General features: G+C 36.9%; 2 protein-coding genes across 5 annotated transcripts; both read left to right on the forward strand.

Annotated features, from left to right (window-relative positions):
• The first annotated feature begins 3284 nt into the window (after window positions 1-3284).
• Window positions 3285-13931, forward strand: LOC135749486 (uncharacterized). Of its 2 annotated transcripts, none has more exons than XM_065268076.2 (7): window positions 3285-3497; window positions 5979-6129; window positions 9324-9467; window positions 10728-10859; window positions 10946-11131; window positions 11664-11789; window positions 13698-13931. In XM_065268076.2, exons 1-7 carry the CDS (start codon window positions 3394-3396, stop codon window positions 13923-13925), a joined length of 1071 nt encoding a protein of 356 aa, XP_065124148.1. In that variant the 5' UTR covers window positions 3285-3393; the 3' UTR covers window positions 13926-13931. The 2 variants fall into 2 exon arrangements, with proteins under 2 accessions (XP_065124148.1, XP_065124149.1); XM_065268077.2 differs by having other exon boundaries at window positions 3355-3497; window positions 5983-6129.
• A 3880-nt stretch (window positions 13932-17811) lies between these two features.
• On the forward strand, window positions 17812-21845 carry LOC135749487 (probable alpha-ketoglutarate-dependent hypophosphite dioxygenase). Of its 3 annotated transcripts, XM_073812148.1 has the most exons (8): window positions 17812-17842; window positions 18975-19018; window positions 19415-19624; window positions 19779-20046; window positions 20125-20216; window positions 20493-20635; window positions 20716-20820; window positions 20918-21845. In XM_073812148.1, exons 3-8 carry the CDS (start codon window positions 19501-19503, stop codon window positions 21008-21010), a joined length of 825 nt encoding a protein of 274 aa, XP_073668249.1. In that variant the 5' UTR covers window positions 17812-17842; window positions 18975-19018; window positions 19415-19500; the 3' UTR covers window positions 21011-21845. The 3 variants fall into 3 exon arrangements, with proteins under 3 accessions (XP_073668249.1, XP_073668248.1, XP_073668250.1); XM_073812147.1 differs by lacking the exon at window positions 17812-17842 and having other exon boundaries at window positions 18902-19020; window positions 19416-19624; XM_073812149.1 differs by lacking the exon at window positions 17812-17842 and having other exon boundaries at window positions 19468-19624.
• Window positions 21846-25786: the final 3941 nt, after the last annotated feature.

The raw sequence follows: 25786 nt of genomic DNA on the forward strand, positions 1-25786 counted from the left end.
AGTTTTATATGACTATTAACACATTATTCTGAAGTTTTCTTTGTACTTTGACAAATTAACCACCGTTTCATGGTTTTTTTTGTCTGGTTACAGTATGTTTGATGTTTTGGTGTTGACACAGGTCATAATACTGTATTTTAAAAACCAACAAACCAACAAACTATAGTAACAAACTTAACCCACAAACTATAATCCTTCACATATGTGCTGTTTCATAAGGAAGATATGAGGTTTCACAGTGTAATTTGTCCCTGGTCCTTGAAATGTTTTGGGTCAATAATGTCATTGCTATAGCACTCTATCCAGAAAGTCATCACTTACTAAAACTAATGCTTTAACTAATGCTACACTCAGCAATATACTAACTGTCAAGATGTCACAATAAATAGAGGAAACATGACTATTGGAGCACACACTGTGTGTAAGTGGTGAATGTATTATTACTGTATGTCTCCCATCTGACACTTGATCAGGGGTACGTTTCCCAAAAACACTGTTAGCCAAATATGGTCTCAAGTTCTTTTGTTTTTCAGCATACAGTAGTTCAAAGATTTGGGAATATGCCACATTCATTATTTACAGAATAATCGTACAATAATTCAATCCTGAACATATTATAACATTGTTACTCCACCATTTATGTGATGTCATTGACTACACACTGAAAAAATGATGTCAAATTAACATATATTTTATGTTAATTTAACTTAAAGGTGCTGTACGTAACGTTTCTACTTAAACTAATCCATTTTCAATTGCCTGTGTGCGAATGGGTTGTAATATCACATTAAAATGATCCACTTTGCGGGTTTTGCTATTACCTCTGAAAAAAAATATTATTATTTTTATGTGAAAGTACCGGGCCGGATTTGGCGCGAAATCCAGTGACGTCACCCGCATGCGCGTTCCCGAGCCTCTCGCCTCGTCTACTGACTTTGCGCTCAACAGCGACGACACTGTCTGATAACAGACTGAAACTACCTGCTCCCAGCACAACACAGACTCCAACACAAACTCCACATATTGTGAAGAAAAGTTATCTGCTGAAGCTCGTAATCTTTGTACAGCGCTTCTTGAATTTGTTAGCATTTAGCCTAGCCCCATTCATTCCTATGGTTTTAAAAAAAGTTTTATTTTGTGCCACCATACTCGTATAACTACTCATGTAACATACTTTAAATAGGGAAAACAATGAACTGTTTGGTGGCTTCTAAATTCACCCCTGTTTTGAGCCATAGGAATGAATGGGGCTAGGCTAAATGCTAAAGGCCGGGGTATACCGCGGGCAGCTTTCCAAGTATACGCCCCGCGGCTACACTTGGAATGGCCGCGTTCGACACTATACGCATTACAAATGTTTTATTATTCAAATTATTAGTCTAACAGGCCGTCAGGGCAGCACTGATTTGGTGACATTTACAGTTAGGATAGGTGAAGAAAAGTAACTGATCCACCATTGCAAACACAGTTTAAAACAAACAACAAGACAACAAAGAACAGGAATCAAACATTATGGTAACAAACATGCTCCAAAGCTTTCTGTTCTTGGAAGAAGTAAAAGTAAAAGTAGAAAACGGTATTGTGTGTGCAAATGTACTGTACGCGCACTGTCCGCGCGGTCTCAAAATTGTGCGCGGCCGGCCGCGGACCCTCCTGATGACGAAAATGACGTCATGCGGACGGCGCGCATACGCAGACGTCCCTAGTATACTTTCGGCTTAACACATCCACAACGTGCTGTACAAAGATTAAAAGTGCATGCATTGAAAAAGATAGGCATGTATTAATTCATCTAAGTTGAGGTGGAACATAGTAAAATATTGAAAAACAAAGATGTTTTTCTTTTAACACCTGAAGTTAAAGAAATTGAACGTGATTTTAGGTTGAATTGAGTTGCAAAACCAAGTTGTTTTAACTTCATGCTGCATTTTTTACAGTGTAGCCTCTGTGGTCCAAATGACAGATGTGAGACAAAGTTACTATGTTTTAGGAAGTTTCTCCAATGATGCATTGTATGATTATCTGATTATCACACTCTTTTTCTGAGCGCTCTCACTGGTTTTCTGTTTCTTGGTTATGACCTTTTGCCTGTGCTTGTGTTAAGATTCTTAATTATCCCCAAATAAAGCTCAGATGCAAAACCCTCTAAGTGCATGAAAGCTTTTCTTGCAAAAATCTACTTCTTTAGACAAGACAGTACACAGTTGCAGAATCACTAAAGAAGAAAATAAACTGCAAATGATAAAAATCAGAACGTAAAAATGAAAAGACTTTGGGTGATACAATTTGTTACATATATACTGTCGCCTGCTTTACCGTAGGTGAGTGCAGCAAACATCAAATATGGCCAGTGGGATTTTTATAGAAATATTAAAAATACAGGAGAAATATGGTAAATTATTTAATCGGGATGATGGCAGGATAGAATGATAAAATACGTCAGAATCCTGGGAAAAATGGCTTGACAGGTATGCTTGGGTTTCAGAAGCACCCGTGGTTTTGCTTTTGTTTAGTTGTCAGCCTTGTTTGGATTGTTTATGACCTCGTGTATGACCTCTTGCCTGTTATTTTAGATGAATGATTCTGGTTTAACCTTGCATTAAAGTTTACACTTAGATCTTCAATCTGTCTTTTTGTGCAGTTTTGTAACACCGAGAGCATTGGGTCAATATCATTATCTTATTTTTGACCGAGGTGGTGTTTAGTAACTTTTGCGTCTGACCTTTTTATTTGGATCTTTAACCTAGTGTTTCTTTGTGACATACATTGATAAATGATGAAAGAGTTGTTTGTGGGTGAACTATTAGCCTACTTAATCATTTTTGAACAATAACCGAATTCACTATAGTAACTGTGAAAACACAACAGATATTTTGAGAATGGAAAATAACCTGACACAGACAGCAACATCTTTCACCCATGACAGTAAGATATTGTGGTTTGGTTTTTGACAGTACTGCATTTAGAAAAGCCAAAGTGAACAGATGATTGTACAGTGGAAATTCCCCACCTCACTTCCTTTTTTTACATCTCACTCTAATAACCAATATGACATATCATGAGATCAGTCATACTGTAATAAACATTCTCACAAATAATATAAAATATATATTATATTTAGTTAACTGGAGTGTTTCTTTCTATTGTGTTGATATGAATGTTGGTGAAGATCAAAACAGTAAAAGCAGTGGATTGTTTATTGTTGTGACATGTTGAGTTTTACTTCCTACTTTGTGATGTCTTGCATGTTAATGAAGGGCTTTATATTTCAACTTCCCCTACAATCAACACATAGTGCGGTAAAGTCACTTACAACACACTCACGTCTTATATCGGTTGGATTTCGGACTAAGCAGGTTAGGACTTCAAGTAATAATCAGATTTTAAGGAGTCATGGATGAAAGTTTACATTCTTCACTATCAGAAGAGGATTCATTAAATAAAGAGCGATCTTTACCTGAGGAGAACAATGAACCCAGAACAACACATCAGTCTGAGTAAGTCTTATTTATACTCATGTATAATAAAAATACATGAAGGTTTGTGCTATGATCTTTTAGAGTATTCTCAAAAATTACAGATGTGATATATCAGGTGTGATTTTTTTATTTAAAAGTGTCAGAACATGATCAAATGATGGTATAATGATGGATAATACAATGGTGCTGAATGAAATCATAGTGTTAGTCTAGGTAACCTCTCACCAGTATTGTTTTTGTAAGGTTTGTTTGTAAAACTACTTAAATGTCCCAATATAAGGCCTAGTCCTGGATTAATCTTAACACTTTCCTGGAAACCGCCACTTGATGTTAAAGTGTTTCATTAAAGGGATAGTTCACCCAAAAACGAAAACTTTGCCAACATTTACTCACTCTCATGTTGTTACAAACCTGTATTCATTTCTTTGTTCTTCTAAATACAATGGAAAATATTTTGAGCAATGTTTGTAACCAAACCGTTTTGGAGTACCATTGACTTTCATAGTAGTATTTTTTCCTACTATAAAAGTCAGTGGTGCTTCTGTTTCCTGCTTCATTACAAATATTTTCCTTTGTGTTTAGAGAAATTCATACAGGTTATAATTATTCATTTTGGGGGGAGAACCGTTACTAAAGACACACGTCATTTCACTTTTTACTTACTGTATGTGACAACCTCGGGGGAAAAATTGTAGTTGTGTATCACATGATAAGGGGTTAAAGGAACAGAAACGCATCTCAGCACAAATTTTCCCATTGGTTTATAGTTTTGTTAATTTATAATGGAAGTTCATAATGTGTTTGTGTACTCGTGCAGTAACTTGTATTAGTTTATATTTCATTACAGTTTCACCTGATGATGAATAATTGATGAGGAGGTTGTAATGAGTTATAAATGTTTACATTTTACAGTGCTGTTCTCTATGAAATGTGTTTCAGTCTTAATGAGGTGTTAGATTGAGATTTTGTTATATTCATTAACAGACACTTTGAACTCGCAGTATGCATGTAGAGTTTATGAACATTAGTTATCAGATTTCAAATGAGTAAAAATAAAAGAGTTAATTGCGATAAAAGCGATAGCTTTTGAGGTCAAATTTTACATAAGTCTTCATGTTACAGTGTCATTACATAAGTATTAGGTGTTAATCATCAATCATGTGTCATGTGTCTTTTGCCAAGTGTTATGACTAATTGTTTTTAATATTATATTATCATCACATGCCATTACTCATCATGTCATGTAGAGAGATTTTGCTATTTTCTTTCTTTTTCTTTTCTTTTTTTTATAAAATCAGACCTAAAGGGACTAAGTAATGGGTTAGTGATGAATATAAAGAATCTACTATGTAGATGTCTACTTTGGGAATAAAAGGCAGCTAATAAAGATACTAAAAGCCAAAATGTGTTTGTAAAGTGTAGTGCTTGGTTTCTACAAAAACAAATAGCAGTATAAAAGCACTCGAAGTTATTGTGAAGTCTTTAAAATGTGTCTGTAGGTTTTGCCTGCACTGTAGGGACCAGAGGTCCAGAATGAATAGTAATCACCTGCTTTGTGAGGGACTAGCACTCTATCTTGACAAACATAATAAGTAATGTCTTAATAAAATGCAAAAGTACAGAAAGGTTTGTGTAAGTTTCAGGGGAAAGGTGAGGATAAAAACAACAGCAGATTGGAAAGTCCCCACTGTAGGAGAAAAACAAGTGTATGTGTGTGTATGCATGAGCGTGCGTGTATGTGTGTGTGTGTGTGTGTGTGTGTGTGTGTGTGTATGCATGAGGGTGCATTTGCATGTGCGTGTGTGTGTGTGTGTGTGTGTGTGTGTGTGTGTGTGTGTGTGTGTGTGTGTGTGTGTGTGTGTGTGTGTGTTACAATGTCTTCCAACTACATATAATCTGTCAACATTGAATCTGTCCCCCTTTTTGTTACATCAAAATCAACAGGAAAAAAAACTCTACATAGCCAGGTACGATCACCAGGTTGATTTGATTAAAAGGAGCTGAAAACTATAAAGACAGTAGGATTTACCAGAATACTGTTTAACTGAACTGGTTCTTTCATAACACACTGGACAGAGATCATTTCCAAAAACATATATCCTGACATTGTAATCGTAAATGAGGCTTTGAACTCATTGAGGTTGGCTGTTGTTTTGATCTCTATTTGGAAACTTGCTATCTTTCCAAACTATCCAAAATATATTTTCCAAAGTATTAACCATTGGTTGAAGCCATCCATCAACTTGAATATGACTGTAAGTTAATATTTGGAAGTCTAGGTCTTGCACACAAGAATGTAATTAAAGGACTGCAGTTGGGTGGATTGCGAGAAAAGATAGCAAAACTAATTTACAAGATGATTTGTCTATCCTTGATATAAGGACTTGTAAATGTATGTTAACTAAGAGTGCCTGTCATTCTACAAACTCTTCTCAGCTGGTATTTGGATTCTGTATTTTGTTGTTGGTGATCCAAATAAAGAAAGAAAATGTGTGTTAGACAGGTGGAGGATACAGCACAGGTGGAGTCATCACTGTGTGGAGGAGAGGAGTTAACCCTCATCACAGAAAGCATGTCCATCACATCATCTGATGAAGAGAAACTTCAACTCCTCAACAAAAACACTGAACTCCGCCGACTCAACAAAGAGGTAAAAAACATGCAAACCACAAACCAAACTTCTATACAAAGTTTAGTTATGTTTATTACCACTTCTAAATCCATTGTTAAACCACAGTTAAACACCATTTACTATAGCAAAACCATAGATAGTTTGTGGTAACCATGAATTAAATATACAGTAGTATAAAGAACCATACAGAACCATGGTTCATTTTTGTAAGGGATGGCCTTAGATCATGAATTGTGTTGATAAGAAACGTTTTTATCAATTGCATTTTTTTTTAAAACTGTTATTTACAGGCATTCACTGCACCCTGCAGATGTTACAAAATACATAGTGGCAAGAGGAAGTATGTGAACCCCTAGGAATGAACTGGTTGTCAGGATCCTGTCAAGAGTCTTGTTTTTTTGTTTGTATCTAGTTCATTTTGGCAGGGTTCTGACAGCCTCATGTTCTTTGTGAGGGCTCATGACCTTGCATATCGGGTCATGTGCCTTTGGTGTCTCGTCTCTAGTCCCCGCCCCCTCGTTCTCCCTGTAAATTATTCATAATTAGTTTATTCCCCTCACCTGTTTCCCCTTGTTACCCTGTTTAGCTTCTCTTACTTAATACCCTTGTGTTTATAGTCCTGTGTAGGTTCGTTTTGTATTGTTCTAGTGTTTCAAGTCGTGTGAGGTCTAGTTAAATATCAAGTGTAGTTTAATGTTATCTGTCTGTATATCGTGTTTACTGTTGTTTACATCCACGAGGGCTTTGTTTTCTTGTTTTATGTATAAAAGTCTTTTCTGTTCGTTTGCGCTTGATTTCTTTTGTTAAAACACTGACACTGGTTTTCTACTGTGATTTGCTATAAAATGTGATCAGGTCCTCATCTAGGTTACAACAATAGACAAATACAATGTGCGTTAGCTGACAACACACAAATAGTTCTAGTTTCTTGTGTTTTATTTATTTTTAAACAACCATTAAACTCATTAAACAAGTCCTGCTGGAGGAAAATGTAAGTGAACCCTTGGATTTAATAGCTTGTTGAACCTGCTTTGGCATTAATAACTTCAAGCAAGCGCTTTCAGTAGCTCTGAATCACACCCGCACATCATTCAGAAGGAATTTCTGCCCATTCCCCTTTACAAAACCGCTTCAACTCAGACACATTTGTAGGATTACTGGTGTGAACCGCTCTCTTGAGGTCATTTCTATGAGGTTTAGTGTTTTCGATGCTTAAGGTCAGTGCTGCATCAACCAGCTTCTACTGAGCTTCAACCCTGACATTATCCTGTAGGATATTTTGTTAAACTTGGAAATTCATTTTCGCCTCAATGATCCTGGCCCTGAGGCAGCAAAGCATGCCATAATCATGACGTTCCCTCCACCATACTTCACTGTTGGCATGATGTTTTGATTTTGGCAAGCTGTGCCCTTTTTCCTGAACAATTCAACTTTTGTTTCATCAGTCCGTAAAATATTTTCCCAGTAGCACTGGGGTTTGACAATGTGCTCTTTTGCAAACCTCAGGCTCACAGCAACAGAGATGTGTACCAGTTTCAATGATGTCTTCAAGCCTTTAGCTGTTACTCGTGGGTTCTTCTTTACTTCATTGAGTATTCTGCATTAGGAGTCATCTTGGCTGTGCGCCCACTTCTAGGAAGAGTAGCTAAACTATTAAACTCTCTCCATTTATAGACAATGAAATAGTTTTGTATCCTTTTTTAGCCTTATGGAGTGCAACAACTCTTGATGGGATATCTTTAGAGAGTTATGGTTCATAAGAGCTGATGCATCTTAAGGACAGTAATCTTAAAATGTTTGAGTGTCTTTTTATCAATTAAAGTTGCACTAAACCACACATTTAAATTCATTTCATTAATTGGTCTCTAGCTTGCCAGCTTCTGACACAAATTAGCTTTCATTAAAGTTATTAGTCTATGGCAGGAGTGGGGAACCCTGGGTCCTGGAGGGCCACTGTCCTGCAGAGTTTAGTTCCAACCCTAATCTAACACACCTGAATTTCATTTCCAAGTAATTTTGAAGACTTTAATTTGATTTTTCAGGTGTGTTTAATTAGGGTTGGAACTAAACTCTGCAGGACAGTGGCCCTCCAGGACCAGGGTTCCCCATCCCTGGTCTATGGGTTCACTTACATTGTCCTCCAGCTGTGATTGTTTAATGGGTGTTTTCAAAAAAGACACAAGAAACTAATTATTTGTGTGTTGTCAGCATATGCAGATTGTGTTTGTCTATTGTTGTGACCTAGATGAAGATCAAATAACATTTTATGGCAAATCACTGTAGAAAACCAGTTCATTCCTAGGGGTTCACATACATTTTCTTTCTAGTGTAGCTGCAAGGATGTTGAGCATAAATATGATTGTGTTGGTGTTACAGCAATTTTAGTGTCCCTTCATTGGCTCCCCCTTCATTTTATAATCTAGTTTAAAATGATGTTGTTTGTATTTAAAGCTCTTAATGATCAAGCCCCTTCTCATCTTACTGATCGTCTTACTTCTCCTTCATTTGCCAGATCTTAAAGATCCTTGAACAGGGCTCTGTTTTATTTATAATAAAACATGCAAGCAACCATCCTTAGCAATGTAAACATTCGTGATGCATTCTGTTACTGTTTAGTCGGTCAGAGATTATTTTTACCAGCGGATTTATTGGGGTGGTTTTTCCGGACAGGGATTATCTTAAGCCAGCACTAGGCTTTAGTTAAATTAGCATATTTAAATAATTTTTAAAAGCATAATTAATAAATAAACACAACTGGTGTGCATCTTGAGACACAACACTCACACTGATATATTTTATGATATGTCAGAGCAAGTTGTTTTCGATCTGTAAGACTAGGCTTCAGGGTTGTCTGGGAAACCGCCCCTTAGTGATTTTACTTTATGAAAGTTCATACATATACAGTATATATATATGCTTTAATATTTGTATAGTGTGGTAATTGTTTATAAAAGCAATAAGGTACTCGAGGTTAATGCAATAAAGCTTGACTCAGCTTTGTGTAATGCCTAACAATGCCCTTCAGCTTTGACTTATTCGAGATACAGCACAGTAATGCTGATGAGCAAACAGTCAACTTGCAGATGTAAATGCAGACAACAAAAAGACATCTTCGAGATGTATATGTGCTATCCAGGTTATTGCTTACAATAAGAAAGTTCCCTCCATGATTTTAACAGACCTGCATATGTTTGTGTATGTGTGTGTATTAGCTGATGAAACTGAATGAGGAGTGGGATCACATCTATCACAGCACAAGTATAGGTCTCCAGCAGCGTGTTTCAGCTCTTGAAGAGGAGAGCTCATCCCTTAAACAGCTTAACAGCAGACTTCTCCTCAAAGTCGAACATGAACAGGTATATATATGCATACACAGCATACAAGTTTTTATGCATATGGTACAAGTTAAGCTCTATCAACAGCATTTGTGCCATAATATTGGCCCGTCTGATAGGATAAGCACAATGATTAAAAAAAAAGAGTACAGTAACTGTTTGTGAGGCTGTGTTTACACAGAGGCACGCATAACCACAAATCTCCCATCAAGAAGAAGAATTTAGTGAATGTATCATAATATTAAAGTAACTATAAGAATATTATAATAAACATTATTGACAGTAAAACATAAATCACATCAAGAAGTTTATGATTATATCAGAACAAAGCACTGCTGATTTGCTTCAGTTAATAGTGTGTGTCAGCTATGAATTAATAATGTTTAGAGAAAGATTAATGCTTTCATATGTGGGATTTTAAAGCCCTATCATGCAAACAGAGTTTATAAGCATAAAGGGACTACCTGAAGGTCCAATCTCCAAAACTACTTTATAGTTGAAACCCTTAAAAACTAAACAGCAGAAAACCCAAACCAAATGTCATTGTTAAATGTCACCAAAGCAGCCAAGAATAAAATAAAAAAAATCACAGAACTGGAGCCTTTGCAAAAAGCACTGCGAGGTTTACAAAGCTGGACCTTATAAAAGATCTGCATGTACAGTAAGATCACATCAAGCAGATGAAAAGTACTGAGTGAAGGAAAAGTAATATATCTGATGAGTCGCCTCTCATCTTATTTATTATAACTGGAGAGGTCTACTGTACACCTGAAGAAAGCCAGAGGAGTTCAGGCCGTAATATCCTTTTTGAATAATTCGATGAGATGATTTCTCCGCACGCTCTAGAGCCAGAAATGTCATGCTGTTTTACAGGTGTCCTCTGGTATTTGCCTCCCCTGCTAAATTTAAAAAGATCAGAATTATGAAAAGCAGGAATCCATCTGATGCGCTCCATAGACTCTCCGGTCAAAAGATCAAAAATAATCACATCTAAAGAGAGTTGTTTTGTGCAATTCTTTGTTACATCCATTGTGTACAGTTAAACCTCATTCATTTAATTGCCTGTTTATCTACTTTTCAAAGTGAATAGACTGAGTAAATAATATACATTGTGGCATTTATAAAGGCTCTCCTATGATATCAAACTCTTTGTAGTCTCTTTGGACACTTTTTAAAAAATGTTATCGATTGTTTGTTATTTTTGTATGTTTATAGCTATTCACAGTGAAACATTATAGTGGAAAAATGAACAGAACATTTGTGTGTATACTTTATGTGTAGAATAAGAGGGAGTATTACGAGCACACGTTAATGCAGGAACTGAAGAAGAACCAGCACCTTCAGGAGTACATCAGACTGCTTGAGAGTCGCCTGCACCAGACTGACATCAACCACTGGACTTTAGGGACACACGTGAGTAAAAGAAATTCAAAGGTACAAAGCACTTTGTTAAGGGACTCTTCTTTATTGTTCTTGTTTGTGTCAATTTCGGCCTGTAGAAGACCACAGATGTTCACCTACGAGCTGCTAAGCCTTCTGTGGATGTGCGGTCCACAGCTGGGCTTTCTGTGTCCACAAGTATAAAATCCGGGCGTAGACTGTCTGGCACTGGACAGGAGAATGACAGCAATGCAGGAAGAGAAGTGCAGGATCTTAAGGAACAGCTGGAGGCTCTGCGGTGTCAGGTGAGTGTATACATGAGAGAGAGACTCTGTGAATACAGTGAATAAACAGCTACCCCTAGTGGTTGTTGGCATGTAGTATCTATGTGATGGGTTGACTCACTGTGTTAGAAGTTTTATATTAAATGTGTGTACTTGTCTGTTTAAATTTGACACTTTAAATGTACAAATTTTAATTTTTGACCCCAAAATAAAAACAATTTATGTGCATTGAAAAATGTTACCTATTTAAGGACTACTCAAATTAAAATCAGCATCATGTACAATGCAACACAATATAATTCAAACACTACAATGATGCGCTACACTTATAAATGTACTTTACAATTTAAATCAAATATCAGTAATAATAATGCAGCAAAATGTAATGTTACAGCAATTATTGTAGATTAATTAATGCAAAAACAATGTCATCTGAACTGTACAGTACTGTTTAATTATTGTATATTTTGTCTGTTCATTTTGGAGTTAAATTTTCAGGATTTTTTTCCTAAATGCTACAACTGACTCTATATATTGACTCTATCCAAAACAGACAAAAATTTATGAGGCTGATTATAAAACTGAACAGAAAGATCACGCGCGTATGCTGCAGGAGAATAAGAGACTGCGGCGCAGAGAGGGAGACATGCGTCAACAGATGGCGCTGTTGCACGAGCAGGTAAATCAGTGTGCACATTACACAAACTACTCTTATCAGAGTTGTATAGTACTTAAGTATTCGTACTTTCTGCATAAAAGTACATTTTCATTTAATCATATTTTATTAGTGTTTTTCTTTGGCAAACATACATTCCAAAACACATTATCATAATTTTTACTCCACTACATTTCATAATTTCAAGATTTTGGTTTATATTTAATATTTAAGTACATTAAACATCTAGTAATTTTTTGTACTTTTACTTAAGTAAAAAAAAAGAATTCTTTTACTCAAGAAAGTAAAAGTACACAATTTTTATGTAATTGGGCATTAAATCAATTTTAATATGCAATATATAATGAATACACAGTATGATTCTATGCTTTAGAATGTCGTGAAAAAAATTTAGTAAAGAAAAGTAACTTTTTCCCAAGACAAACACTCTGATAAAGCACAGATGCTTGGAAAATGTATCTAAAATACTTAAGTACTATACACCTCTGAAGTGCAAACACTAGGCACCAGATGTCACTACAATCTAAAAAAACCTTGGTTGTTTGTTTTAACCCATAGTTGAGTCAAATATAGGCAACCCTAAATAATAATCTAGATAATATCTCCTTCCTTGGATTATAAAATTACTTTCCTTCAGGGGGCGCTCAAAAAGTCATTTCTGAGTAATGTATTTCAGGTCAGATCAGAATCAAATAAGCACAATTCTGTCACTGAATGTCATTTCATACCTGTCTGATGGAAATATGCACCACTGGGTCTGTACACTTTTGAAAAGCACACTTTTGTACCTAGAGAGTTAATCTTAGTATCTTAAAAGGTACATATCCGTTCCCTTAGCAAATGTATACGTATCTGTACCATATGGTACATTTTAGGAACTTTTTAAAGGGTACTGCCCCGGTGACTTCTGGGGTACATATTTGGACTCTGTAAGAAACATTACAGAGCTTTTTATCATAAATAAACATTTATTTTGTGCCTTTTAACAATCTATTAAAACAGAAAGATTCTTCAGATTTTAAAGGTTTTTAACTAAACAATTCAGCCAAAAATTGTCCTTCTACAGTATGACATCATGATGAAGCACTTTTATTTGTCTCTTACGTAAATATGTTGCTAATTTTTTTTAAGCCTTGGACAACATGGTTTTGTTCTTTAGAGCAGTGCTTTCCAATCCTGGTCCTCGAGCACCCCCTCCCAAAAAGTTTAAGATGTCTCCTTATTAAACACACCTGATTTAACTCATCAGCTTGTAAGGGAGACATGTTAACCATTTTGGAAGGAGGCTAATAAGTTAAATTAGTGTTTTAAATAAGAAGAAATCTAAAAGTTTTTCAGAGGGGGTGCTCAGGATTGGGAAGCATTGCTTTAGAGCAGGGGTGCCCAACCCTACTCCTGGAGGGCTACCGTCCTGCAGACTTCAGTTCCAACCCAGCTCCAACACACCGGTCTGTAATTATCAAGGAACCCTGAACACCTTGATTTGCTGCTTCAGCTGTGTTTGATTGGGATTGGAGCTAAAATCTGCAGGACGGTAGCTCTCCAGGAACAGGGTTGGGCACCCCTGCTTTAGAGCTAGCATGAACCAACAATGTGCAAAACCTATTTAATTTTTTATGTTAAAGTTAGTTAATACCAGTACCCAATGTGCATTATAACTATGGTAAATACACTTTTAATTTGGCAATTGTAATGTGGAAATAATGTTAACCCCTTCAGATGTGATTTTCAGTGTTTAATCAGTGTGCCTTATTTTGATTGGTTAATCAGCATTTTTACTGGTATGAACCACAAAACATGTAGTCAATTCCAGCAGAAGCAGGGTCTGAAGGAATTAAATAATGTTAACAACTGAAACCTTATTGTTAAGTGCTTTTTCCGATGTATAAATGGAAAATATCTCTGTCTCAGCTGAAGGTGTACGAGGATGACTTTCAGAAAGAGCATACAGACAAGCGGATTCTCCAGAAGTTGTTGATGAATAAAACACCTGCCATTAAAGATCCCATCCTGGTACATCGCTGCAATAATGATGAAGATGTGTCCAGAACAGAGAGAAGAAAACAGAAAGAAGAGCGACGGGTCGGACACGTCTGTCCAAAACATTGTGAACATCACAGGCAGCTGGACTTTCCCTGAACAAAAACTCATTAAAGCATTATTATTTTTTTACCACCAAAATAAACTAATATATTTATTTTACATTTTTGGGTTAGATTTAGCAAAATGCACTTATTTTTGTAATATTCTGAACTAGAATTGCATGTGAACAGTGAATAAAAATTTCAACAGCCATTGGAACAGCCCAGTGACTGAGAAGATGACACGTCAAACAATACTGTACATGTGAAAACTCTGTTATCTTAATAAGCTCTTTCATTGATATTCTGTTTATTTACTTTCATTCCTATGTTACTGAGTACATAAGAGTCTAAAATATATTCTCAGACCTTTAAAGGTTCTCTAAGCGAATCTGCGAGACGTTAGTTATAGAGACAGAGCGCCGCGCGTCATAACCTGAAAACCACGCCCACCGGGGGGGAAAACAATCCAACCGTCTCCATTGACTTTAGGTGTGTTCGACATCGGCTGTGGCTGGATGTACCGATCGGCGAGATTAGCCGCGTGCAGGCGGGGAGGAGCTGAAAACGGAGACGTGAAGTCGGACGCGCTGTGGTTCCCGTAGTTTGCTGCATTTACGTCAGGCATGGCTGATCACGTGCCGTTTGCTTGCTTAATCGCATTCAACATGATTTGTAAGATGTAAACTACATAAAAAGTGAATTATACTGTTTTGAATGTCCGTGTATGAGCATGAGTGGAACTGAAGAGGCTTACAGCATCTGTTTTTACAAGAATAAAGTTTAACAGAAGCATAAATTATTTAAATACCAATGTAGTGGGGTCTACGTTTTTGTATCCATTTTATTTTGATGAAGATGAGACAATATAACATCGCGACTACATGAAAAGAGCTTTAACTGTTATAAAAATACAGATTTGTGAGCATTTGTGGAACTGAGGGCGTGAAAATACACACGAAACACACGTGATTGTTGTCATGTGGTGAATCCGACCAATCTTGAAACAGCTGTGTCGTCATTACAGCCCGTGCAGCTCCTCTTCGGGAACTGCGCTGGCTAACTCAGGCGGCTGATCTCGAACCGCTCTCGCGGTACTTAAAAACCATATGACACAGTCACGTGCCTGCAGCGCCAGCTTAAGTCGGACAGAAATACTAACCGGAATGCACTGCTTCAAGTCAGCCGCCGATTGGTCTGCGCAGCGCCGCATGAAGTCGAACACACCTTTTGTATTGCGAGAGGCCGCCTCCTTGTCATTTCTGGCTTATAACAAAAAACAGAATAATGCCTAAAAGCTGCTGTGTGACAATATGTACAGCTAACAAGCCAAAGAACCCTGAAATAAGTTTTTATAAGCTGTCGAGCCGTAAAACCCAGCTTTTAAGGAGAATAAAGTGGATCGCCGACTACGTTTCCCCCTAGTGGACGCAGTTCTACTAATAGAAGTACTATGAAAAGTTGCCTGTTTCCACTTTTGTTTCTTTAAACGCTCGTTTTATGAGGTCGACAGCTTAAAAAAAAACTTATTTCTGGGTTTTTTTGGCTTTTTAGCTGTACACCTTGTCACACAGCAGCTTTTATGTATTATTCTGTTTTTAATTTTAATCTGTAAAAAAGTTTTTATAAGCTGTCGACCCCAAAAACGAGCGTTTAAAGACACAAAAATGGAAACAGGCAACTTTTCATAGTACTTCTATTAGTAGAACTGCGTCCACTAGGGGGAAATGTAGTCGGTGATCCACTTTATTCTCCTTAAAAGCTGGGTTTTACGGCTCGACAGCTTATAAAAACTTATTTCTGGGTTCTTTGGCTTGTTAGCTGTACATATTGTCACACAGCAGCTTTTAGGCATTATTCTGTTTTTTGTTATAAGCCAGAAATGACAAGGAGGCAGCCTCTCGCAATACAAAGTCAATGGAGACGGTTGGATTGTTTTCCCCCCCGGTGGTTTTCAAATTTGCATATCGGCGCTCTGTCTCTATTGTTGACTTTCGAAACTGTTTTCAAACAGACGGAGCGTAGCTAACTCCTCCCCCTCCCTTCCGTGCTTTCATGAACGCGCCCAACCCCCACCCCCAAATCCTTCATGTCGTTTATTGGCTGGAATACTTTGTTTTGTTTTGTGAGCTAGGTTTGGCCATTTGTTGATATTGCCGTTTGTGAAGCCTGGGCTGTCTACAAAGATCGCGTTTTTTTACAGTCTCATCAGCGGACAGGCAGCAAGCAGATAGTGAGGAGATGTTTCGGGTATGTAACAAAAAATGTTTTATGGTCTAAAACGCTTCAATTCGCTTAGAGCACCTTTAAGTCTTTGATTAATCATTTACTATGATCTGATACAATTTAAACAAAACAAATAACCATAGTGTTAATGTCATTTTAAAAGACTTTAATGACATATATAAAGTATTACTAAGAGGAAACATACAAAGAAGTTATTACTGCTTTGACCATAAGGAAAGACCTGAAAATCAAGTCATTCAGAATGATTAACTGGGTTTTTCCAGGGTATGTGCTAACTATTGTTATATATTCACACATAGGCCATTTATAACTCATTAGAATGTTCCCGTAATATTAACAGCACTTTTATATTAGTCACAAATTGATGACAAATGGCACTATATCACTATTTGCATTACTCTTACGTTAAATAAAACATTGAATAAGACAAAAATATAGATATGGTCAATATATTGATTTTTATTATGATATCCTTAAAGATACCTCTACTGATGGTTGAAGTGTTTAAAATGTACATTGTGTTTCCCCATGTGTTTATATAATACTATAGTGCAGGTGTCACCAACCCTGCTCCTGAAGAGCTACCGTCCTGCAGATTTTAGCTCCAACCCCAATCAAACACAGCTAAAGCGGCTAATCAAGGTGTTCAGGGTTGCTTGATAATTACAGACAGGTGTGTTGGAGCTGGGTTGGAAGTGAAGTCTGCAGGACGGTAGCTCTCCAGGAGCAGGGTTGGTGACACCTGCTATAGTGTATTTGGCTGAATGAATGCAGTTTTGGCACCGTAGTAGTCTATCCGTGATGAGCAGTATGAAACTACAGGGCGATGTCAAATATTTTCGTTGTTTGTTTCTTTGTGTTACTAAATAGAGAGGCATTTTCACAAAAGGAAAATGTTTTTCTGTGACTTCCTTGAAAAATGTCAAACAAATTTAACAAAGAATGATGACATCATGAAAATTTGATAAAAATAGTATCTATTTCCTGGAATCTTAAATAAATATGTGATGATGTTTCATTGGAGGAGGAGCCTAATCTATAGAGACAGAGCGCCGCGCGTTATAACCTGAAAACCACGCCCACCGGGGGGGGAAAACAATCCAACCGTCTCCATTGACTTTGTATTGCGAGAAGCTGCCTCCTTGTCATTTCTGGCTTGTAACAAAAAACAGAATAATGCCTAAAAGCTGCTGTGTGACAATATGTACAGCTAACATGCCAAAGAACCCAGAAATAAGTTTTTATAAGCTGTCGAGCCGTAAAACCCTGTCTTTAAGGAGAATAAAGTGGATCGCCGACTACGTTTCCCCCTATTGGACGCAGTTCTACTAATAGTATTACTATGAAAAGTTGCCTGTATCCATTTCTGTCTTTAAACGCTCGTTTTTTGGGGTCGACAGCTTATAAAAACTTATTTACAGATTAAACTTAAAAACAGATTAATACCTAAAAGCTGCTGTGTGACAAGGTGTACATCTAACAACCTCCAAAAAACAAATACGTTTTTATAAGCTTTCAACTCCAAAAAAAACGAGCGTTTAAAGACACAGAAATGGAAACAGGCAACTTGAAATGACAAGGAGGCGGCTTCTCGCAATACAAAGTCAATGGAGACGGTTGGATTGTTTTCCCCCCCGGTGGTTTTCAAATTTGCATATCGGCGCTCTGTCTCTATGCATATTATAAACAGCACAATTCCCCTGAAAGCAACAGCCAAAGCAGAAGCAGGTATTTCTTTGACTTGAGGATTTGGAATATTAAGCCCTTTTCACACAGATATTCCGTAAGATACACGGGACAGGCATCCTGGAATTTTACGGGACCGCTTGATATTTTATTCATTCACACTGCCAAGTTTACACGGCATCTGATGGTCCCGGAAAGACACGTGACATGTTGAAAGTCCCGCCCTCTCTTCTACGCAGCGTCTGAAGTTTGCATATTATTTATTATTTCTCTCTCCAGAAACAACTCGCGTGCATTTTTGTTTATGATAAGACTACAAAGGAGCGCGTGAATGCACAGTTCTATTCTGGTGAATGATCTCAGCTTCAGAGTGTATATTTGACAAGCTCCCTGATTTCTGCTTTGATACAGTTTTCAGACATTTCTCATCGTGATTGTTTATATGCATTTAAAACCCGCATTTTGAGGAGCTGAACAATATATCTCGTTGGGATGACATGCGGGTATTTTCGTTTATTATAGCTCAAATGAGCACGTGACGCGATATTCTTTTATGCTCCTGAATGATCTCCGTTTCAACGCAGTAAATGACAAGCTAACTTACCTGATATCCGCTTCAGTCTAGTATGCTGACATTTCTCGTAGTGAATGTTGTAAATCCCTGATTTTAAAGAGTTGAACCAACTTCATGTTGCCATGACACGCGCGTCCTCACTACGGCACGTGCGTCATTGTTTATGCGTCTCATATATCATTTCCTGATAACTGCTTCAATCTAGTTTGCAACATTTCTCGTGGTGAATGTTTATATACATGTTAGTTTGCAACATTTCTCGTGGTGAATGTTTATATACATGTTATCTCTCGTTGTAAGGAGCTGAACCATAACTTGTGTTGTGATGATGACGCGCGCGTCCTCACTTCGACACGCCCTTTATGGCATTCTTGTTCACACAGAGGGTTACCCGCGTATCTTACTAGGTCCTCTTTCCGGCAACGATCCCAGAAGATTAACGGAACGAGTTTTTGTTCACACAGACGCTTGTCTGGCAATTTTACGGGTATTTTCTGGGACCAGAGGTCTGTGTGAATGAGGTTTATGACTAAATACGATTCTGGGTTTCTGTGTTGTCTTGAGTGAGTTTTAACCTGTCTTTGTCATCTTTTTTCACAGTTTTGATGACGTTCAGTTTAGCTGTATTGGCAACGTTTTAGCAGGTAAGCTGTGTGTCTCTTGTTGATGGTAACCTGAAGTCATGCAATGAAAATGTGTTTGAAAACCCCTGAGTACTCTCTCTGTATGCACTCTGGGTCATGGCCAGCTGCCCTCCACCCATTTACACAGGAGTTAGATGTTTTTCCTATTCTCACAAAGAAGCATTTTTATTTAACTCTGCACCTGCATTAACAAATTAAAATAAATTGTCCTCAATAAGCAGAGAGAAGAGAGAAAGCATGAAAAGTGAAACAAGGAGGTTTTCAAATGTCAAAAAAGGAAATGAGAGAGAGAGAGAGAGAGAGAGAGAGAGAGAGAGAGAGAGAGAGAGAGAGAGAGAGAGAGAGAGAGAGAGAGAATGGACTCAATCTTTCCCTCTCCTAACACTTTATTCACAGGTATAAACAGATAAATCTACACAGCTGACATTCAGTCAAATCTTTGAGTCAAGGTTGAGAAGATTCACCAGCAGGTATCTTTAGTCATGGACGTGGCAAACATTAAGGCCCTGTATGAGGAGCAGGGATATCTGTCATCTCTTTCTGTCCTGAGTGCAGAGGAGCTCCAGAAGGCTCGAGACGCTTTTGCTGAGCTGGAGAGAAAACACGGTGAGTTTGGCTGAACATTACTCTGTTTTTATTCATTATGCAAATTCCCAAGACTTTCCAGGATATTCATTTTAAAATGCCCTGCTATTTCCAGGTTTTCCATGACCCTGAATTTCAGACTGGAATAACAGAGATGCTCTTCTTTATTTGTCAGGTGAAGAATACACCGCTTACAGCCTTCACAACATTCATATGGAGTGTGATTGGGTAATGGCCCTCGCCAAGCACCCTAAGCTTCTAGAGGTGGTGACAGCAGCTTTGGGCCCGGACGTCCTCCTGCTCGACTCCAGATTCATCTGCAAATATCCAGTGACTAAAAAGCGACAGAATAATGCCATCATCAACCACTGTGACGGGAAAAAAGAAGCAGATGCCAACGAGAAAGATGGCATGCCGTTTGTGGCCTGGCATCAGGACATGAAGTAAATCAAATGTTTAAATAGTATTTTGTATTTTTTATTTTAGAAGTGGTATTGTAAGTCATCATATGTTGGTTTCAGGTACTGGGGTTTTGATGGAGGTCCAGTTTTGTCAGTCTGGCTTTCCCTGGACGATTCACTCGAGGACAATGGAGCCTTGCAGGTTATTCCAGGTACAAATGACTCGGAAAGCTTTCTTAATCCTAAACTCATTCTCAAACAAAACTGGAATTGAAAAAAAAATTATAAATTTTAATGTAATAGACAAAAGTCACTGTGTAGTAATGAAACTAATTCAAAATGATTTCAACTACAACTTCAGAGTTCTTTCAAGGTTTATAAATTACCCTTTAGTATCACTTTATCATGTATTATCATGCTTTTATGCTTTATATTTTTGGGTTTGTTTGAAGTGTTTAATCAGTGAATTTTCTTTGAATATCTTACAGGAAGTCACCGTTCAGGTCTTCTGCCTCATTACCAATCAAAACGAGCCGGTAACATGTTGAGTGTCAATCAAGAAATCTCAGATTTCTTGCTGGTGGAGACAAAGAAAGCAGTCTTATGTCCTCTGTTAGCTGGTCAGATGTCTGTGAGTAAAAACTCCTTAACATAAATCACTGCTGCATATCTGAGCATTCATTGTTTGAGTCCTGTTTTTATTTACTGTAGGTCCATGATGGACTTCTGGTTCATGCCAGTGATCAGAACACGTCCAACAGGAGGCGATGTGGATATGTCATCCGTTACGTTCCCACGTGTACTTATCCAATCCAGGTCAAATATCTCTCACTCAATAAAAACTATTTCTCATACTGTATATATTTAGACCTCAACATGTTGAATGTGGCTGAATGTGTTTTTCTCCTGGCAGGATCTTGAACGACCCAGGACTTTCCCTGCTACGGTGCTGGTCAGTGGTTTTGACAAATACAAGCACTTCTCAAAGCAAAGCTTCAATGTATAAGGCTTGAATTAAGGATGACAGTATATTTAAGATGGGTGCTTTGGGAAAATGATCAAAATAAGCACTTAGAATACACTATACATTATTTTGGTGCTTTAACTATTTCATTATTACATGAACTATTTCTTCACAAGCAGTACACTGTTGGTGCTTTTACCTGTACATTGTAATCGTGTAATTTGGGAAATAAGAAGTTATTTAACCCTTATATTATGTTCCGGGTCAATTTGACCCGTTTTGATTTTTCAGCTGTCGGATAAACCAGTTAACCTGTGATTTTATTCTTGAAATTTTCTGACTTTTTCCCATTTATGACCATGAACATGCATGCAAAGTTTAGACATGCTGATATTTTTTGAAGTGTTCCAAAATAATTTTGTAACGATTTTGAGGTTCGCGGGTCAATTTGACCCGCATTTTGTTTTGCTCCAAAGCAACTGCATAGACCTAAATTAAATATATATTTTTAGTGTTTGTTGTTATATTGGTGTTTTACTATCCTGAAATGGGGGTAAAAATGCTTCTCCTCACTATTTTGAGTACTGAAAAAGACTTTTACAGACACAGATGGTAAAAGTGAACTATAATTTCTATTTACAATGTATATGAAATACTACTTAAGTTTCAGTTTTCTTCCAGAAATTGTGTCACTTTTTCTCATTTAGGGCCATGAACATGCATGCAAAGTTAGGATACACTGATGTGTTTTGAAGTGTTTTTTTTTAGCACAAATAATGATTTTTGGTACGATTTTGATGTTCGCGGGTCAATTTGACCCATATTTGTTTGTTCCAAGGCAACTGTATAGACACAAAATAAATACATTTATTGCATATATTTTGGTGTTTTACTACCCTGGAAAGGGAAAAGTTAGCTTTTCCTCACTATTTTCAGTACTGATAAAGACTTCCTCAGACAAAGAAAAGTAAATGTGAACTATCATTTCTATTTTCAATGTATATGAAATACTATGTAAAGCAGATGAATTCAGACCCACAGTAAATCCAGATGTGAATACAGGTGATGCCAGCTGTGCCCCACAAAACATGACACCAAAATAAGCATCATTTGTGTAAAATGCAAGAGGTCAGAAAGCACATGCTTGATGTGTGCACATCATGTAAACAGTGATTTCTTGAATTTGTACTATGAGCCTCAAGAACAAAAGATGAGCCTGTTTAGAAAAAGAAAAGCTTAATTTCATTTCACAGCAATATTAAATTGTTCATTTAGGATGTCTTAAACACAGGTATGTTAAAAAAAAACATGTTGAATTAAAATTTAAAATGTTAAATGTTGCAACAGTTTTTGTGCAACATTTGTTAAAACAAACATGTTAAAAATTGTGGTTAAATGCATTTTTTTAAATCTTACTTTTTAATTTAAAGTGTTTATAATGTGTGACAAAGACTGATTCTAAAATGGTTCTGTTCATACCTAATCCCTTCTTGTTTTTCATAATGTGATATTTACGGAATTGCATTGAATCCAATGCGGGTCAGTTTGACCCGCTCCATCAAAATCGTCTCAAAATTTTTATTAATGATTTTTATTAATAAATTGTTCAGCTATTCTTTTGGTTTTCTGTTGATTTATTTGCAAGCCATTCAACAAAACTACACTTTATACATGTGTTACAATGACATTTAAATATAATATTACTGAAATATCCAATTTTATGTGAGTTTAAAGTCAACCCCCTCTTTTGAAAACCCCCAAAAAGTCATACCCAAACTAAAATTAGATACAGTTCATGAAGCCTTTGCACTAAAAGCATACAATTGGTTTCATTTCAAAGCAGACACTGAAGTTTATTGTAAAGACTTTTTTTGTGATAATGAAAACACTAGTTATGAAAGGCTAAATAATTCATTTCTGATAACTTCACAAAATACATCTGATACATCTTTATCAAAAACTAATTTAAATTCTCTCCAAAATAATCTAGAAATGCACTGCAGCTAAAGCCACAGGTCTGACCTTGTTGTGTTTAAATCTGAAGATGATATCTTTAAAACTCTGAATTTAATGAAAGTACTTTTTAAACTATGTCATTCTGTGTTTTTAGAGAAATCTAAAAAATGCTAACATTTACTCACATCTTTGCATTGCATTCTTTGACTGTATTGTTCCATTATTTAGTGTGTCACTGACCCATTTAAGAATGTCAAGGGAAATAAAAATGCACACCTCTTCAGACAAATTATGGCCGTCTATAGCCTATTATTCTTTTGTAATTATTACAATTACTGACGACAATTTTTTCACAGTGTTTTAATCCCTTTTTTTGTTTGATTAAATGTCTCACTTCACCTTCGACTTTGTTTCAAATGCCTTTCTTTCAAAACATAACATTTTAATGAGCTTTACCATTGAAATCAAATGAGGAAGAAGATCCCCAATTTAAGATTAATGTTAAATAATTGTGTTGTTTTTCACTTGAAATTGTTATTTTTTTATTAAAACCTTTAAAACCCGTTTTCTAAAATACCCGAAGATATTTAAAAAAGGGTGCAGCTTGGTTTTTTGTTTAAAAGAAAAAAGCAGAAATGGCTGTATTTTGTTTTTCAAATGTATTGTTGTCATCAAATAATAGTATTAGAAAATTGGACGATATTTCGGTAAGAATCAGGTCAATCAGGGTATGTTTTACTCATTTGAATCTGAAATCAAATCTGAAATCAAGTAAAGAAAAAAATGGAAATCAGCTTGTTTTTTCGTTGTTCCGTTTAGTTTAACAAATGGAAAATGAGATTATGGCTCGATTTTTCATTTTTCATTTGTGGTTTACAAATCAGTCCATGAGTTGAAACACACCCTTCATCTGATTGGGCAAACTACACTGGCTTTCTTGTGTCAGGCAGAATAAGAGTCCCTCAAGTTCGCGACGTGAAGCAGGGCTCACTGATAACTCCCCGTGATTTTTGATGCAGAAATATATTTCGGAACACATAATTAATGCTGCTGCGAAGCTTTGCCTCTAATATACAACACGTGAGAGATCAGTATACTGACACGGAGTTTGAGTTTGTTAAGGGCATTTTATCATTTTTGTATTACGTCTACCTTTTCGTGTTGATAAATGCAAAAGTAACGTTACTTTATTACCCACTGGATAGGAAGTGATTTTACATACTGTAAAATCACTAACAATTTCTCCCTTCAGCAGTGTGTGCCAATCCACTCAACCTGAATGACACACACACACCTGGACAGAGTATGAATGACCACAGGACTTCTTTTCAGCACCTGAATGGACATGACGTTGACTTATCCCACAAGGACAGAGATAACACCATGCAGCCACAACAACCACTGCTCATGGACACAATCTCAGCTGAGTCCTGCCCACAGAGCTCACCACAGTCAGACTGCGTCAGATTAGAACGGCTCCAAGATTCAGCACCCAAGGACGACTTTCTGGAAAACAGCCAGGGAAACCAGGACAACATATCACAGCCTCCGGTCACATCAGAAAAACAGGACTCTTCACTAGATATGTCATTCCTCTCTCCAGCATCCCCGCTTTTGTCCTTCTCTGGAAAAAAAGAGGAACTGGTTTATGCTGGAACTAAACTATCCCACTCTATTGCTGCAAGCCCCCAGATTTCAACCAGAAAACAGCAAGCCCCAAAACCACCAAAGCCAGTGGGCCCAGTTCCCCTTCCTCGTCCTGTGAGAGCTCTTCGGTCTCTGACACAACGCCAAGGATCACACCCTCCTGCATCTACTGTAGGTGAACCAAAAACAACTGATAACGGCTCTCAGTGATGTGTGTCGGGTTCCGCCTATGAAAATACTAAAACTTTTATCAAATGTTTACAAAAGCAGGAACTCAGTGTGCCTATATCTTTCTCTATTTCTGTTTTAGTACATGATAGAAAGCGTAAGGCTAGATCAAATCGTGTGGCAAATCAATCTAATCTGCTGCCTGTGACTTATCAAACTAAGATCTCTGTTAGGGAAAAAAAATTGTAGTGTTAAGTTGGCACTTTTAAATATCTGTTCACTTAAAAACAAATCACTTCTAGTCAGCGACTTAATAACCACAAACAACCTGGAATTTATGTTTCTAAATGAAACATGGCTAGAAGAAAGCTACAGTTCAACAGTCCTTAATGAAACAGCCCCTCCTAACTTTACTTTTATGAGTGTCTGCAGAACTGCTAGGAGAGGTGGAGGTCTAGCTTCTCTTTTTAAAGATGTCTATCAATGTAAGCAAGTGTCATTTGGGAATTACCCGTCTTTTGAATATCTAGGTATTGTGTTGAAAGGTACCCCACGCATTTTACTGATCATTATTTACAGGCCCCCAAAATACTCTCCAGCATTTGTTGAGGACTTTACAGAACTGTTATCAACGATTTCCTCAGAGTTTGACTGTTTTGCTATTGCTGGAGATTTTAACATTCACATAGAAAAGCCAGAAAGCAATATGGCAAAAGATGTCACAGCTGTTTTAAATACTTTTGATCTGACTCAACATGTACATGGACCCACACACAATCATGGACACACTCTAGATTTAATTATCAGTAAGGGTGTAAACATTTCATCAATTGTTATTAAGGATGTAGCACTGTCTGATCATTTTTGTATTTTCTTTGATATATTAATCTCTCCTACTATTGAAACTAGATCTGTTTCTGTCAAAAAGAGATCCTTAAAGGACAAGTTCGATATTTTAGACTTAAAGCCCTGTTTTCAGATTGTTTATGGTGAAATAGAATGGTTTTGACTGAAATTTCGACATTTGCGGGTGCCCTGAGATTTTTC

Source organism: Paramisgurnus dabryanus, chromosome 16, assembly GCF_030506205.2.
Source record: "Paramisgurnus dabryanus chromosome 16, PD_genome_1.1, whole genome shotgun sequence".
Lineage (NCBI taxonomy): Eukaryota > Metazoa > Chordata > Actinopteri > Cypriniformes > Cobitidae > Paramisgurnus > Paramisgurnus dabryanus.